The sequence below is a fragment of the Hoplias malabaricus genome, chromosome 4, assembly GCF_029633855.1.
Source record: "Hoplias malabaricus isolate fHopMal1 chromosome 4, fHopMal1.hap1, whole genome shotgun sequence".
NCBI lineage: Eukaryota > Metazoa > Chordata > Actinopteri > Characiformes > Erythrinidae > Hoplias > Hoplias malabaricus.
The window spans coordinates 26525686-26543016 of record NC_089803.1 but is presented as its reverse complement, the minus strand read 5'-3'; the positions used below and the strand labels follow the sequence as shown (position 1 = coordinate 26543016).

At 38.4% G+C, this 17331-nt stretch overlaps 2 protein-coding genes across 4 annotated transcripts; both read left to right on the top strand.

Moving 5' to 3' along the window:
* Nucleotides 1–916: 916 nt before the first annotated feature.
* Nucleotides 917–5626, top strand: syt8 (synaptotagmin VIII). Of its 2 annotated transcripts, none has more exons than XM_066669287.1 (9): nucleotides 917–1029; nucleotides 2482–2672; nucleotides 2963–3132; nucleotides 3219–3314; nucleotides 3611–3778; nucleotides 3885–4052; nucleotides 4214–4331; nucleotides 4744–4877; nucleotides 5221–5626. In XM_066669287.1, exons 2-9 carry the CDS (start codon nucleotides 2513–2515, stop codon nucleotides 5458–5460), a joined length of 1254 nt encoding a protein of 417 aa, XP_066525384.1. In that variant the 5' UTR covers nucleotides 917–1029; nucleotides 2482–2512; the 3' UTR covers nucleotides 5461–5626. The 2 variants fall into 2 exon arrangements, with proteins under 2 accessions (XP_066525384.1, XP_066525383.1); XM_066669286.1 differs by lacking the exon at nucleotides 917–1029 and adding an exon at nucleotides 1481–1554.
* Nucleotides 5627–7308: 1682 nt separating this feature from the next.
* Nucleotides 7309–15348, top strand: LOC136693771 (uncharacterized). Of its 2 annotated transcripts, none has more exons than XM_066666923.1 (5): nucleotides 7309–7454; nucleotides 8871–8962; nucleotides 9797–9865; nucleotides 12445–12629; nucleotides 12736–15348. In XM_066666923.1, the coding sequence occupies exons 2-5, from the start codon at nucleotides 8881–8883 to the stop codon at nucleotides 13606–13608; spliced, it is 1209 nt and encodes a 402-aa protein (XP_066523020.1). In that variant the 5' UTR covers nucleotides 7309–7454; nucleotides 8871–8880; the 3' UTR covers nucleotides 13609–15348. The 2 variants fall into 2 exon arrangements, with proteins under 2 accessions (XP_066523020.1, XP_066523022.1); XM_066666925.1 differs by lacking the exon at nucleotides 7309–7454 and adding an exon at nucleotides 8112–8373.
* Nucleotides 15349–17331: the final 1983 nt, after the last annotated feature.

Here is a 17331-nt window from a genome sequence, read left to right as displayed (position 1 = left end):
TCATTTATGTTTACGCTATTATTATTTCCATACCTTCAAGACCTTCAAGCATTAGTTTGAAAGTTTGTTCTAGTTTAACCACAAAGTACTCCTGATTACTGAATTAATGAGGTATACTGAAAATAAAAGTACCAGTTCTGAGACTGAATTTCTTTTTCATTTTGCATTGACACTTTTGAGTCTCCAGTCCACCTACCAACGTGTGTTTTTCGACCATGGGAGGAAACTGGAGCACCCGGAGGAAACCCACCAAACATATATATATATATATTATTATTTTCAGTTTAATAATAACTTTGACATAATCAATCAGCATCTATGGGTTCATACACCTGGGTCCGAATGGCTCATAAGCACATGATACAAGTGTATGTAAAAGTTAATGTTTTAGCTCTTCAAATATTCTACAAATACTGATGGTCAGGAAATCTGCTATAAGGATACACATTAAATTTTAAGACTAATTAAACTGACCCATGTTTTGGAGATAGAACAAAACTCAGCATTATGACAATGCACAGCATTACACAGTTACAGAGTGTCATTACAAACATACAGTATTTACACAAAACTGGTTTGATCCTTACTTCCACCTCAAATGCAAATATGTTTATGGGCTCTTTATTGTCAACTCCTCATGTGTAGTTGAAGTAAAGACAGTGACAAATGGTAGAAGCAACACTTTTGGATACACCTACTTCAACAAGTAGTAGACTTCCTCATAGATTTGCATTTTTCATTGTATTTGTCACCTTATCTGCATGGGCTTTCTTCCTGAAAGGTTCCACCTCAGATAACTTAGACTGTTTCTGTGCCTTTGAGCACACACTGTGTGAAGATGAGGTGTGGCAGGTAACTGTGTGAGCGTCAGGTGCCAAAAGCTGCCTTCATGGCCTGCTTGCTTTCCTCTACTTACCCGAGTATGGACCGAGAGGCATGAAGACTTAAACCTCCAAAATAATTGATCTTGATGGACTTAAACAAGTGACAAAAAGGGAAATATAGGCATATCTGACACCATATTAAAAGGTATGTTTGTATCTATGCTCTGGTTTGACATATATATTTTACCATTATGAGATTTGTTGAGTCTTAAATAATGCATATTAAATTATTTATAAATATGTTAAGAGTTTAAAATTATTTTAACTGCTTAAAAAATAAAACAAATTAATAAATAAATCTGTTTATATGATGTTTGGTTTATACCTTAAAGTCCTATGTAAATAATCCATAGAATATTTAGTGTTAGCAAACATATTCTAACTAAGATTACTCTCACTAGGCGAATCCTACAGTTTGTTTAAAAGTTAAAGTGAAGACCGTTTAAATCTCTTTCAAAGGAGAAAAGAAAACAAAAACAGCGTTCACAAGCTAAAAGCCCTTGTTTCGTCTATGAGTTGATTGGCCTTGACCAAGGGAAGTAACTTCCTTCCCTTCTCTATTAGCTGATGTGTAGTGTAAAATCTGTGGAATCCAACAGTGTCACAGTGTTTTAACGGTGGGGACCAGGACACAAAAGACAGCAGGACAAATTGTTACAATTCTTCAAAAGTGAGTGTAATTATGTTACCATATATATATATATATATATATATATATAATATATATAATATATATTATATATTATATATATTATATATAATATATATAATAATATATATATATATAATATATATATATATATATATATATATATATATATATATATATATATATATATATATATATATATATATATATATATATATATGATATATATAATATATATATATATATATATATATATATTATGTAAATGTAATGCTGCTACGTAGGCATCACTGTTTTTCACTGCCTGGTCATTATGCTTTTGAAGCTAATTAGTGTGTGGACTCGTTACAGCTGTAGTTCTCATATTTGTTTTTTTTTTTTTTTATTATTATTATTATTATTTTTAATCTTTTGACTGTTACTACTCTGATCTGCTGTAGCAAATATATAAACACACTGTTTCAATATTTGTTCTTGTATAAATGTAACATATTTAGTTGATATGGTTTGTTTTTATTTTAACTCCATGTTCATAGAGGTCCATTTTGTGCTCAATACTGGGATATGTTTCATGGCACAAGAATGTTATCATCGCTGAAGCACACCCTTTTTAATGGACTGTTACTGCAGTTGTCAACATACTTTGCAGTTGTTTAACTATGGTGTTGGCTACATAGACATTCTTTGTCGAGACAACCCAGTTTTTGTAGAGTTATTCTATATACTTGACACATTTAGACTGCAGTGTGAAGTTTTCTAAGCTCCCAGTAAATCTCATTACACACATTAATTACTCCCTTTTAATTATACACTTAATACATTAACCTAAGGAATGATATCATCATATCATTTTTATTGTCATCATAACCAAAAGACAGTGATAATGATCAAGATTTGTTCCAAAAGCTGAAATCAAGCCACAAATGTTTTATTTGTGTGTGTTTGCAGTAAACCTCTGACCATCTTAAAGCATCAGGCCATGGCATCCAACTCTACATTAAACCACACAAGCCCTAACACGTCAGTCATCATTACCTCAAATGTAATTGGTCTCAGTGTCACCAAAGTAACTACCAGGCCTTCCAATACAACCACTTCAGCCCCTGGCTTCTGGCCGTCTCTGCTAAACAAGATCCCATGTAAGTATCTCCAAGCCTTGAGTCTTTGGCTCTCTTCCTCCTGACTGCCCCAGGATGGAGTATTGCTGAGGCACCTGTTCCATGCAGCATATCTAATTCCACTCCCAGTGCACATTTCTTACCTCTCACTTTTCACTTGTTACAAGTTTATCTCCCTTTAATCCTGCTGGCTGTGCTCTTGCCTAATGCTTCAGATGTGTGCCATAGTGCTGGCTACAGCTACACCAGCATCAATGCTCTGCTTTTACAATATTGAGGACAAACATCTCTTTTTTAAACTCCTCTCACAGTGCCAAGATGGGCCATCTATGCTATTATCGCCCTCGTTCTCCTGGTGATTTTAATCTGTGTGCTATGCTGCTGTGTAAAGTGTTGCTGCAAAGGGAAAAAGAAGAAGAAAAAGAAACAAGACAAAAAGATTACCCTGAAAGAGCTCAATGGAACTACAACAACAGCACTGGTGAGATAATGGGCATTTCAGAGGTGTGCAGACTCTCTGGTGGGTTTAGAGGTGTTCCCTGACTGGATATTTAATATGATTGACAGGTGCAACCTGGGACTGAGGATGTAGAATATGGATCAGTTGATGAAAAAAGAGGGAAACTACTCTATTCCCTGGAGTACAATGCCGAATGCTCAGAGGTTCATATAATCCATTCAATCATTTTTAAATAAGTGTTTCATTTCAAAAGTGGATCTGCAAATTTTATGAGCAAAATGTAAGACAGCATATAAGTAGAGATAGATGTCATGTATTCCAAATTAATGAGTTCAACACTTCATTCATGATCATGATTTGCTTAGTCATTCAGTAATTTATTCATATTCAATAATTATTCCTCCTGATACTCTTATTAATCAATGCACATTTCCTGTCACAACCAATAATTTTCATCATACCTGTTTGAATCATGAGTGCTATGGCTCTGTTTCTTTAGATGACTGTTGGAATAAAGGAGGCTTCAGAGTTAAAAGCTATGGACCATGGGGGAACATCTGACCCTTATGTCAAAGTTTACATCCTACCCAACAAGTCCAAAACATTTGAGACAAAAGTGTTTAGAAAAACTCTCAACCCTGTCTTCAATGAACAATTTAAATATCAGGTAAACTGATGCTGTAACAAAGGGAATAGTTCTATTGCAATGAGATGTAGTTATTTCTGCTTTTATTTCTTCATAAGTTCTTCAAAGCTGTTGGTTCTGTCTTTAGATGAATCAGAAGGAGCTTGGTGAATCCACCCTTGTGATACAGGTGTACGACTTTAACAGATTCTCCAAGCATGATGTGATTGGTGAGCTGAGGCTACAGCTCTCTGCTGTGGACTGGAATCATGTGATTGAGGAATGGAAAGACTTGAGTGAACCTTCAAAACATGGGGTACAGTGAGATTAAATTCTATCCTAGATCTAGGTCTAAGTTCAAAAGATTAATTAGCTTTTTTTCTGATTTTTTTAACAATTAAGTACAGTCTTATTATTTGTAGTCATTACCACCTATAAGATCATTCTTTTAAGTACTGTAACTGTATCACTTCACAGCAAGAACATCTGGGAGAGATATGCTTCTCTCTTCGATACGTCCCCACAGCAAGTAAGCTCACTGTGGTCATTATAGAGGCTAAGAATTTGAAGAAAATGGACCTTGGAGGATCTTCAGGTTAGATAATAGGCCTTTCATTGAGTGGCAACTTTCATACAAGTTTGAACTGTCATATTGTGGTTCAGTAATTAAGTCTTTACAAAGATGAACCATATGTGAACTGTGTGTGTGTGTTTGATGCCCTGTGTTTTATATAAAACTGTCAGCAAAACATTTCTCCTGTGTATTAGGCATTTTCTTTCACAATTTAAACTTAAGCTAACTCTAAAGTTGCTTATAGGGCGACACGGTGGCACAGCAGCTACTGAACTGAGAGGGAATGAATAAAGTTTTTTATGTCCACTGCTAGGACTGAACAAGCAAGCAGTGCTTCTAAAAAGTGGAAATGATATATAGTTTTTCATTGGAAGGGCTCAATTTTTCTGAAATTAATTTATAACTCAGATTTCTGCTATTGACTTTATTTTAGATCCATATGTTAAAGTTCAGTTGATTCTGGACAAAAAGAAGTGGAAGAGAAAGAAGACATCAGTGAAGAAGCAGACACTGAATCCTTACTTTAATGAATCATTTACATTTGATGTGTCCTTCGAACAAATTCAGGTGAGTCATATGATTATATGAGTCGTTTGGTTCTGAGCAGCGCCAAAACTGGAAGGAAAACTTTCCAGCCATATGTGAGTGATAGATTCATAGGTCTTTGCAATGTCAAAAGCAAATCTACACCATTGATTATCTGTAACTTCTTATCCAGTTCAGGGTTGTGTGTCAACCTGGAATCATGACACAAGGCAGGAACACACCCTGGAGGGGGCACCAGTCCTTCACAGGGCGCAGTGGCTAATATGATTAACCTATTCACACCCTGTCCTCAGGTTTTTGTGCAATAAATCCCATAGTTAGCTAGATCCATACATTTATCTATTTTTCTCTGTTGTTTATACAGAAAATACAGCTGGTAATTTCAGTGTGGGACCATGACAAAATGAGCAGGAATGATGCCATTGGGAAGATTTTCTTGGGCTGCAATGCTACGGGTAATCAGCTGCGGCACTGGGCGGACATGCTGTCAAACCCACGCAGACCAGTGGCACAGTGGCACACACTGCTTTCAGCTGATCAGGTGGACTCAACACTGGCTTTGAAACACACACTGAAGATTCCATTCACCAACAAGACTTTCTAAAGTGCTGTACTACAACGCTGCAGATTTTCATTCTTTATCTTGTGGTCTTGTCCTAAGATGTTACATTATTTATCACAAATGTTCAATTGCCATGACAGGTTTTGCCTAGTGTAAAACATCATTAAATGTAATCTTAATACAAGAACTACAAAAATCAGACTTGGAACAAACCAATTTTATTCACTTTTATGAACAACCTCATTTGTACTCAGAGAGTAAACATCCTTCACGAGTGAATTTATTTCCATTTTTAGGATGTGTGTGTGTGTGTGTAAAATTTTGAACATAAATCCAAATCATACACAAAATATCTGTAACCATCTAGTAGATTATGCAGGTAAGACCACTGAATCAGCTTGGAGAATGTTCTACTGCCCTCTGTAAATGTTCATTTCTCTGGTGGCAGTAATAGATAAGGGTCTGTATGCACACTGTCAGCACACATCGGGTTTAATAAGGCCACCTTAATGAGATTTCCGTTCCTATGTGACCACATACAAAGCCAAGGATGATGACATTTCACACAGATGAACCTATAGTAAGGGGGTTCCTGTTTTACACATATGGGTAAAAAAATTAAGCCACAATGTATTACCTCAGCTGACCCTTTCTACGCTTTACAAATACATCAGTGGCTTATTTGATTGGTGGGGTCCATAAAAGCTTTTCTCATCTTACTCATTCCCTACCACAAATTCTAGCACTTTATTTTCTTGACACAGATTAAAGCTATTCTACAAAACATGAATCTGTATGTATTGACCTTAAAAATGCATCAGACCGAATAGCCTAGCTCCACAGTGAAGAGAATCCTGTAGCATCAGAGCCATCCAGCCGGCGTGACCTTCGGGCCATATCTTATCCCTGCTGTGAAGACTACAGAGCTGTGATCCTGTGATCCTCACTGATAAGTGGGCTGCTCAGAGAGCCACTACTAACAGGCTGACACAGGTCCAGCTGAGCTGAGACCAACTAAAGCTTCAGTGATTTAAGGAGTGATACATCCTTCCTGGGCTAAGCTCAGTTCAGCTAATCAAGGATGACATCAAGAAATTATTCATGTATCTCCATATATATATATATATATATATATATATAATTTATCCTCACTCCTATGAATCTGGCACCAGGTTATAATCTGCCAGTGATATGGAAAAATGTCTACCAGTTCTCTCTTGTTTTACTAAGAGATCATGGCCACAGATGATTGAGTGAGGAGCTTTTGATAATAACTGCAAACTTACTCATTCATGAAGTTCATTATATTTATTTTACATGCTTGTTATTGCATTTGTCTGGTCAGAGAACTTTATGTGTGTGTGTCTGTTCACTGTTTGCTTTGTGCTCAGGCCTGTGAGAGGGGTGTTCTTAAGAGATTTACATCTTGTCTGCAGTCGAATGCAGAGTAGCCAAGATTAGCTCTTTGAAATGGAAATCATTCGACCCACTGGTGTGGACTAAGTTTTCATTTTTATGATGCATCATTAATGGTCCTTTAACACTACTGAGTCTCCTTTATATGACAGTACGTGGTGTAACCTTGTAAATCTTTGTTATAAATAAAATGTACAAATTTTAAAGCATATTAAATATATTTTTAAATATGAGGTTAATATTATAAGTAAATATTGTTTTACTCTTCATATCAATGTCTATGTGGAAACTACGTTTCAGTGCATTCACAGTTTTTATGTCACAAAGATCCCATATCAAACATTTACCAATATGTTTGAAGTTATAAGGGCTGTTTCAATGAGACACTCAGGAGATTTGAGCAGGTTACTGCTAATGCAGAGTCATTACAAAGGAGAGTGTGACATCATTGTAGGGCAGTGTTACCTGGAAACCCAGAGAGAGCTGAAGCAGTCCAATTAAACAGTGATAGGAGGCGGAGTGCCTCAGAAGTGATTGCTCTGATTGTCCCCAACGCTGATAACAAGCCTTGCTGAGTTTCCCCAGCCACCTGACAGCATCAGTAAGAAAGTAAGAACCAGGTAAGTCTGCGTTTATCGTTTATATTTGGTGAACTTTTTTGAAATACCAAATACATTTGGAAAATATTGTATTTTATATATTTTGTCATTTAAAACCTTGAAAAAACACGTTTTTAATCTCAAAAATCGTGTGATTTTGACAGGTTACATATTACTAACATGCAAACATGAAAAAATATCACAGGGAAAAGCAAACGTGGAAAATAACTAGTTGCCATGTGTCACAAGTGATTTATGAATTGAGACTTAAATAAGAAAAATATTGATTAATAAAACTGCAATTTCGGGTTTTAAAATTAGTTTTTTTAGCCAATTCACGCGTGAAATGGGAGTGTATTTTGTAAGGGGAACAGCTTTAAGCGGAAATGTTTTACATTTATTTATTTTATTAATCTTTTAAATACCCTAGTACTTTCAAAATGGTAAACATTTTAAAAAATATCTTCCACGTTTCCTTTAACTTCGTTAACTTTCATTAACTTCGTTAATTTTACTGCTGAGTGGGTGGGTTATCGTATATTAATACCGCGTATGATTTTTAATTGTGTAGTTAACACATACTATGTTTGAAATGTGAGAAGGCGATAAACAGCCTACAGACGGAACTACATTTCCCGTCACGGTCCCTCGTCGCCTGTGTGACGTCACCCTCCCACGTGAGCTCCATTCAGCTGTGCACTGTGGAGGCTGAGTGAATGGATGGAGCTCGGGCTCGGTCTCGCGTGCACAGAGGGGTCTTCACTTTAACGATGTTTTCAGCAGCTTGTGGGTCGTAGCGCGCTCGCTGCGTGCGCCTAGTGCTCTTCTGTGATGGTCGCACTGTGTTTCTCGGAGTATTTTGCATGCATGGCTCAGGAAACAACAGCAGCGGCATCAGCCCTCTTGCTGCCTTTCAGAAAACAGCAGCGAGTTGATAAAGGTTGTCTCTCTCTCTCTGTGTATAGCTATTTTCAGATATGAAGACTATCTCAGTCAATTCTATTATAAAATAATATAGGGTTGTGTACATTAAAACATTAATGATTCACTAGTGAAGTGTTTATATGGTGTGTATATATAAATATATATATATATAGTCTTACATGGTAGCATGTGCTGATCACAGCATCTCTCTCTCTCTCTCTCTCTCTCCAGCGGTGGTAATCTGCGACACTAAAATGTTATGTAATACATAGTTGTAATGGACGCGCTGTAGGATGATGCAGAGGTTTTTTAACGAAGTCTGATCTTTTTGCACTGTGGTATTTGCATTCCTCAGTCATGGAATGTAACATTGCGGCCTGTGGGGGTGTTTTCCCCTCCTTTCTTCACCACCAGTTTAACTATTTTGTATGGAGGGAGAGAGAAAGACCCTGTATTGCAGTACTAATCAGATTACATGCAGCGTATAAGTATAGGATCATGCATTGTCTGCAGGAGGCAGAACATGGAAGCCGTGAAAAAGAAAAAGAACAACGATTTTGTTGCACTTAAGCAGCTGGATAATAAAATCCACTCCAGACAAAATGGTAAGATACTTCCAATTGTTTAAAATAGTCATAATCACGCCTGTTACTATTTTTTTTAAAGAGAACTTGTAATTAAGGTTTTGACCTAAAATTTATATATGTGTGTGTGTGTGTGTTTATGTTTATCTAAAATTCTTAATCAAATGTCAGAGGTGGACAGTTGTAGAGTTTGGGGTCCTGATGAGGACCCAGCCCAGTAAACATTTAGCCGTTGATTCAACGTTGAAATAACGTAATGACTGCCGTCTAATCAACATTCTCTTAAGGTTGAAAATGAAAGTTGAGAAGACGTCCAAACACAGACATTGAAAAGACGACTATTAGACGTATTTTGGACGTCCATTGACGTTATTAATTGGTCCCGAAATAAATTACTTGTATAAAACGCGTTTTGGACGTCCACTGACGTTATCGATTGGTCATCACTTAACTAACTTATTAAGATGGATTTTGGACGTCCATTGACGTTTAAAATATGTCCTTGATGGACAGACTACTTTTAGACCTGTTTTGATCGTCCAGGGATGTTCCTTGTTTCCCTCTTTGCTATAAAAAGAGCAAGAACTGTTTATCGTATAATTTTGACAGATGTTATTTTGGAGTAATCATATAGTTTGTCATATGAAGATAATTTAATATAATAAAGTGGGGTATTAATATCAGCATTTACATTATTATTTAAATAGTTTAAATGTGTATCAACAATATCAAATCAGTGCAGGAAACTAAGTGAAATAATTGAGGTTTTCACTGGGAGAACTGGAGAAGGCAAGCTGTTGAAAAAATTGATGAAGCTTGAGGAACCTGTATTTAAATGAGCTTTGTGTTTTCTAGGTATGATTGCCAATAATCTCCTCAATGCTCTTAAGCTCCAGCCCATTTCTCGTTCAGCATGTGCCACTGGTAAGGGATATCAGTCATTCATTCAGCCGTTCCTGTTTTATTGTCTTTGCCAGTGTTTGAAGTAGAATTTGTGCCATAAAGCTGCCTTGATGTTATTTCTCATCATACTGAAAACATATCTTTTTGTTTTTATTAATTGTGCTTGTTATGTGCTGCTAAATTTACCATGTTGTCTGAAGAAAAGCCTTGAGAAGGAGCTGGGCTGTATTAGCTGTAGATGTATTTTCATTATTTGTAGTAAAGCACACTACCAAAAATAGGCATGGTCACATGGTTTCCTTTTCTCTGTCAGTTTAATTGTGTTCTCACAGAATTTGCTTAAAAGGCTTTTTTGGGTTCACTTTAAATGGTCAAATTCATTGCAGTGGCTAATTAATGCCCAAATCACACCCATCTTCACATTACTTTCTACACTACTGAGTGCCCTTCTAATAATGATGGAGTATTTTTATTTAAAGCCTATGTAATGTGCTAGTCTGCTGTTTGGAACACTTGTGCACTTTTATTTATTTTTACTACAGTAACACCAAACATAAAAACAGAGCCAGTTGATTTGTGAGACTGGATATAGTCCTATACACTGTACCCTCATGTGTACAACACTGTTAAAATGTGCATAATCATTTATTAAAGTGTTACATCAAATAATGTTCACTGAAGTTGAACTTGTCTAAGTTTTTATTCACTGTTTGAATTACCCCAGAAACTCCTTTGTTACTCAAGTTGTTTAGTTTTATAGCACTTTTGGTCTGTGTATACTTTCATGCAGTTAACACGCTCCAGAATTTAGAGTCAGTTCCATCTTCAGCAAAAAATAAATCAATATTACCCACCTATGGAAAGAATAGAGCAATATCCTAATATAGGTTCTTGCAGTTGGTAAATCACATGGTCACATTCATCTGTCTTTTATATTGTTCCAGCTTCTCGTGATTGGTCCAAAAGTCTGAACTGTCAAAAGTGTTTTCACATTGCACACAAACCTGACCTTGGTTCTGTTCGATTTGGGCAGAGACCACCTCTTTAGGTCAGATCTAATTGTTGTCCCTTGGTCTGGACTGTGGTTGGAGGCACCTTTCAAACCTGCTTTTTTTGTTCAGACCAAACTGAAAACTGAAACTCCAGGCCAAAAACGCCATGTGTGTAAGCATCCTAAGTCATTATGTCCAGGGTGTTTTTACAATTGAGTTGGTAATCGGTTCCAAAGTTTTGTTCTCTCTCTTTGTAAAAAAGAAACTTCCTTTTTGTAAAAAAAAGATGCATAGACACCTGCCTTCTGTCCTTACTCGTACGACACAGGCTGATGCACAGACATGAATGCATTTTGCCGTCACTGCTGTTTGAAATTGCCGTCTGTTATCATATACGCCGCTTGTCGTCATTCTGCTTAACAGTAAAGCATTTGAGTAGCAGTCTAAAGTGTGATATGTGGGAGTATTAATGCCTGCGTCGTGTTGCTGTGGATCAAAAAGACCCTTCAGCTCACTTAATGAGTGTCCTCCTAGATTCAATCCCGTAGACAGGTTTTCATTGCCGCCCTGAGACAGGTGGCGCACACACACAGAGTAGCTTAGGGTTAGCATTTTAATTCCTCTTTTCAAGGGTCTATGCTAAAATACCACTCAGAATTTGCAGCTCTCTGCAGGATAAATTGATAAATAGATAATGTAGTTTAACAATAACTTTATGACCGTCTCTTTGTTTCTACGTTCACTGTCCATTCTTGTGCCTTTGCAGACAATACATGAGCACTTTTTAGTTCTACAGTTACAGACTGTAGTCTTCCGTTTCTCTGTATAATTTGTTTTCCCCTTTCAACCTGTTTTTCATTGGTTGGGACCACTAAAGAGCAGTTATGTTTTGGGTGGTGGATTATGTTCTGTGCTGCAGTGATACTGACGTGGTGGTAGTGAGTTAGTGTATGTTGCTTTGGAGCAAATGGATCCCTCAGTGTCACTGATGGACTGACAATTGTTCACCACCCAAAAATATTCAGCCAAAAGCGTCCCATGTCCACTAATGAAGGACTAGAGGACAACCAGCACAGATGAGCAACTGTCTCTGCTTTTTCATCTACAAGGTGGAAAACATTCTTTGTATGATCCACTCAAACCAGTGCAACACACACCAACATACCACCACCAAATCAGTGTCATTGCAGCGCTGAGAATGATGCACCACCCAAATCTGCTCTGTGGTGGTCCTGACCATTGACAACCAGGGTGAAAGGGGGGCATGCAGTGAATGCACAGCAACAGATGGATTAAAATCTATGATTGTAGATGTACACAGTGCTCCTGTATGGTCAGTGGAGGAGAGAGATAGGACAATGAACGTGGAAACAAGGATATGTACATAATATTCCCCTTTTTTGTCTGTTATAAATGATTTCATCAACTCATTTTTTCACCTTGCTTTGACATTTTGTGTGTCTCCTGTGATTTGTGTGTTTTGTGAAAGCTAGACTAAGTAAGGATTATGTAGCTCAGGATTACTTGTCTTTCTCAGAAGCCATTACCTGAAACTACAGTTAACTTTGTATTCTGTTCCTTGTTAATTTTTTCTTGTATCCATATAAGGGTCCTGTCCAGATCTGATCATGAGTAAGAATGAGCAGCATGACTCTCGGCCCATCCCCATGGCATTGACCCCGCAGTTGCCCCCTAGAACCCACAGACCACTCTGCCTCTCAGTATCCTCTGATAGTAATGGCCGCTTTAAAGCTTTGGAGACCCAAGAATGGAAAAACAACCTCAAAGCTCAGGTATGGGCATGTTTCAGTATGTGCATTACGGTCTCAGTACAAGACGATTAGTTAAACATGACTTGTGGAGCAGTGAGATCTGACACTGTTTGTGCTTGCTTTGCAGATGGAGCAGGCCCACAGTGCTGGGGCTGCGAGCAGCACAGGTTCTTTGGAGAGAGCCTCCCTCTTCTGCGCCTCTGGCTCCACCACAACCTCTAGCTCTGGCCTTTCCAGTCCAGTGGAGTTGCTTACAAAGAGCAAGTCGTCCAGCCGCTTCTCCCTCTTCTCTCCACCATGGAACAGCAGCTCTGAATCCGACTCCAACCCACCATCTCGCTCTGGCTCCAAGAAACTACGCAACTACAGCCGCAGGGCAGGACATGGCGGGGTCAAGACAGGCCCTGAGACACCAGAGCCGAGGCAGAGCGGCCCAGAGCACTTTCAGTACTCGGAACCTGTTATCTCCAAGGTGACGGACTACATCTATGTGGGCAACCTGAACGCAGCTTACAGCGGCCGCACACTCTGTCGCAACAACATTGACAGCATCATCGACATGAGCAGCCTGCCAGGAGAGACTTCCTTAAGCTTGATCCCTTGCACTTGTTCCCGGGGGGCCAAGCATAGTTGGTCTCGCCTCAAGGTGGACATCAGTGAGCTGCCAGATACAGAGAGGGATGGTCTAACTCTGCGCCAGCGATGCTTTGAGGACATTAATGAGTGCATTGATGCCTCCACAGAGAAGAGGAAGCGTGTTCTGGTACACTGCCGTGATGGCTTCTCGCTCGCCCCTACCTGCGTCATCCAGTACCTCATGATTAAGCAGAACATGAGGCTGATTGCTGCCTATGAGTTGCTGAGAGCCAAGCACCCGGTCAACATCCGTGAGTGCCACCAGAATGTACTGGTGAGCTTGGAAAAAGCACTACGGCCTGGAGGAAACACGGACCCCGAGTGCTTCAAACAGGCTATTTCACGGAAGGTGGCTTGGACCTAACTGTTTCGCCATATGCTGAACAATTATGTGAACCTAACTTTTCTAATTCTGGCTTTTATGTGGTACAAGTATTTTCTTCTGTGTTCTGTGAAAGGCAGCTTTTTTGCAGCATAAAGTCAGCTCCAAGACTGAAGGAAATCACTAGCTGTAAAAAGAACTTCAAATTTTGATCAGTGCACGGGCCAATTCAAAAAGCTTAAGAATTGAACCATTCTCTTCCAGACTTAACTTTTTTCTTGGGGTGGGGGGGTTCCAGAAGAATTATGTACTGTATAGCTGCTAAACAATGGGGGCTTTCTGAGAATATGTCTCCTGTGGTTCATGTTCGGTTCGGTTTGGTGCTGAAGTCTTGTGTGTGTGAGAGAGGCGCTAAAACCATAGCATTCAGCTATAGCTTAATGTTTCAGGGGAACATGAAAGGAAATCTCAGGAGAACCAATGATGTCAAACATGGCTACATGGTAATGCTGCGGACCAGATCTGTGGTTGACTATGCCACAGATGTGTTCATCTTCTCCAAGTGGACTACCTTTGAATAATGGTCACTAGCTCTAGTCATTAAACGTCAGTCTAAGAAGGTCTTTGGCTGCTGCCATTGTAAAAATAAAACATAAAATTTGCCTGCAACTTAATAGTCTTAAATGTGTTGGAAATCTCTGCATTTTTCAGAGTTATTGAATATTCTAAATAATATGTAGGTAAAAGTTGTCCTCCATGAGGAGTCCAGTCATGTGAAAATTATCTTTGGGAGCTTTGATGCTTGGGACGTGTGGATATTATAGTTGTATTGTGTGCAGTAAAACTGGAACTGACCTGTCTGTATTTTTGATGGATTGTTAGCGTTATTATAGATTTGACAGAATTGTGAAGCAGTGTATAGCTGCAAACACTTTGTATTGCACTAACTACAAGTTGTAAAGAAACTGCACAAGAGAAATGTCCGATAGACCACATCCAAGTTTTTTGATTTTCATTGCTTAGCACAAACGGGCTTATATTATTTTTGAATTAATATGGTACGTATTGTTCCTGTGCTTTGATCGACTGACTGATTGCTATTGTATTTTCCTTAGCCATTTTGGGAAATCTAATAAGCCCCTCAGAAATATGTGATTTGCTTGTACTTGTCAGCAGTGCTTATTATGTTTTGATATTTAGTGAGCAGTGTGGTGAGAAGAGAAGCTCCTGAGTTTTTGGTGCCTTTGTTTGAAATCGTCCTGTGTGATTGTATTGTGACATTCACACACCATGTATGCAGTTGTCACACCCTGACAGATTTTTTTACACTCTGAAATGTTCTGTATAAATGCTAATCTTTTGTCTGCTGTTATTATTGCATTGTAACGTATGGCAGAGCACAGTTCTGTTCAGTTATGTGAACGTTTTGTTGCAGTGGTCATTCTTTGCAAATTGACAGTATTTTCAGTCAGTATGGTGATGGTTATTGCATCTCAGTCTGGGTGGTCACCCCTTAGTCACTACAGGTCTGCTGTTTACTAAACCCTTATCCAAATTCTCAACTATATTTAGCTGAACTAAAATAATTTCTTTTTCTGTATATTTCTGATGGATGCTACTTTTAAGGTCTCTAACTTGATCTCAGGTGAACGTTTTCGGCCTAGATTATAATGCTCTGTTTAAGTGAGATACCAGAATAATGTGACCACATATTTTCTGTATCATGTTTTTAAGGTCTTATGCATTTCTATATGTAGATATTAAAGAAAAAAATTCAATTCATACTTGGCTCTAATAATTATTTGTAGTGAAATGACCTCTTTTCAAGTGAGTTTTGATTGATCACTGAACCAGTTTTTAATTGAATATCTTAGTTGATGTGCCTTTTTGTTTTTATTTATATATTTTTTTTTCTTAAACAGTAATAAGAAAAGTACTAAAGAAGCCCTGATAGTACTTGTTACAAATAATAGGTCTCAGCCTTTTAATTTACATTGGCTTTAAAGCATTCTGAAGACAAGGTATCAGCACTTCATTTTTTTTTCTACTTAACTACTTGGATCTCTTTTAGGGAACAGCTGAAATGTCCCTGTTGAGAGTTGTCATTCAACAGATTAAACCTCTGACGAATCCCAGGAAAGCTTCCCCTCTCCATTACGCAGTATGTGTGTGTGTGTGAACCCTCGAGCTTCATTCCCTTAACGCCCTTCATGTTTCTTGCAGAGTATACCATCTCCACTAAGGCTTCTGTTCTTCCAGTTTGTGCTCTAGCAACCACTAACAAATCTTTAACCAGGTATAACTTTAGCACCAGTGGAACGATGAGCTATAACTTTCCCTGTCTATATGACGTACGGGTATCAGTGATTATCACCTGTACTCAAATATCAATAGGAAAAAGGATAAATCTTGTACAAAACGTAGCCTGAAATACCAGAGCCAGAGTCACTTTGTGACATCTTGTGTTTTTATCTTTGTATTTTTTCCTGTAGTGGTAGGAATTCGGGTAGTCTTTATTTAGATGGCCATCTTCAGTGAAGTGCTTAGTCTAAATATATATTTTAAAATCATAATAGCTTTAACATGAACTAATGTGCATACATAACATTGGAAAATGTATTGACATGTCCTCAAAGCTTAAATATGGGTATTGAGTTAAAAAATACAAAGCCATCCTTACTGCCACTAATCTGGACCACCAAAATTCTCATGAAACTGAGGACATGTCGCATCTAGATATGTCTTGTGAGCTGTTCTGATGCAGCTCTCTCAGATGTTTCCTTAGCTGCATGCCATCAGGCACTAAGTTTCCATTCCATTACATCCACATTCAGCCTCTAGACAGCTCTTGTTTCTGAAGTTGGATTCCTTCCTGCTTGTCCCCTAAGTCCCTGGTGCTCCACCACATCAGCGACAATCCTGAACCCACTGGCCGTGTTTACTTTAGCAGTGCCTGAACTGCACCACACAAAGCTGCTGCAGCTCACCTCTTCTCATATCAGAACCAGCCCCAGTTAGGTAGGCCTGATGTGGCCCCACCCTCTCCATAACAAGTGTGAAGTTTGTGTGAATAATTAAAAATAAGAATCATAATCTTGAAGGAAGGGTTATTTATATTGATGGGTTGAAGGGAGGAGTTTGGGCTAAGATATAATGTTTCAGGTGCTTGCTAGCCCATTGGCCTCAGAGTAAAACTACTTCCATAAAGAGAAAATGGGATTTCCTTGGCCATTAGGGAATGCAATATATACCTTCACATAATGCCAGCTGCCTGCAGCGCTTCCAGTCTCCCCCCATTCTCTTGGCTGTGCGCTCCACTCCACCTCTTTCCACACATAGGTGAGAGCCTCTGTTCAGTATTGTACTCTGTTGCTGCCGTCTTCCAAGCCCTTGTGCTGTGTTTGACCTTTTGGATTAGCACCTCAGCTGCGGGGACTGTCCTGTCTCATCTAATTGTGCCGAGGAGGTGGAATCTAATGTGTTGAGGTTGCTCTTTACAGTAAAGGGATGTTCTGTGTGGCACTATTTGTATTGCGCTGTGTTTGGAAAGAGGTTTGTTTTGATAATTATATTAACATTTGCAAAAATTGGATCTTTGATGCTTACATCAAATTCAATACATTTTCTGTAAGAGTCGAATGACAAAATGGCAAAAATGTTTGAGACAGTTACGGCTTTAGCAGCAGGGGTCAGATAGCTGTAGTATGTGTTATAGCTGTGGTGGCACACATCTGCTGCTTGATAAATTGCGTGCTGAACTGACCT

What these genes read in the sequence shown, in the direction of transcription:
- syt8 (XM_066669287.1), top strand. Translation starts at nt 2,513, where the DNA reads ATGGCATCCAACTCTACATTAAACCACACAAGCCCTAACACGTCAGTC. An exon ending in TCTGCTAAACAAGATCCCAT is followed by an intron (nt 2,673 to 2,962) that starts GTAAGTATCTCC and finishes CTCCTCTCACAG; the next exon opens with TGCCAAGATGGGCCATCTAT. An exon ending in GTGAACCTTCAAAACATGGG is followed by an intron (nt 4,053 to 4,213) that starts GTACAGTGAGAT and finishes ATCACTTCACAG; the next exon opens with CAAGAACATCTGGGAGAGAT.
- LOC136693771 (XM_066666923.1), top strand. Translation starts at nt 8,881, where the DNA reads ATGGAAGCCGTGAAAAAGAAAAAGAACAACGATTTTGTTGCACTTAAG. An exon ending in AATCCACTCCAGACAAAATG is followed by an intron (nt 8,963 to 9,796) that starts GTAAGATACTTC and finishes TGTGTTTTCTAG; the next exon opens with GTATGATTGCCAATAATCTC. An exon ending in AAAACAACCTCAAAGCTCAG is followed by an intron (nt 12,630 to 12,735) that starts GTATGGGCATGT and finishes CTTGCTTTGCAG; the next exon opens with ATGGAGCAGGCCCACAGTGC.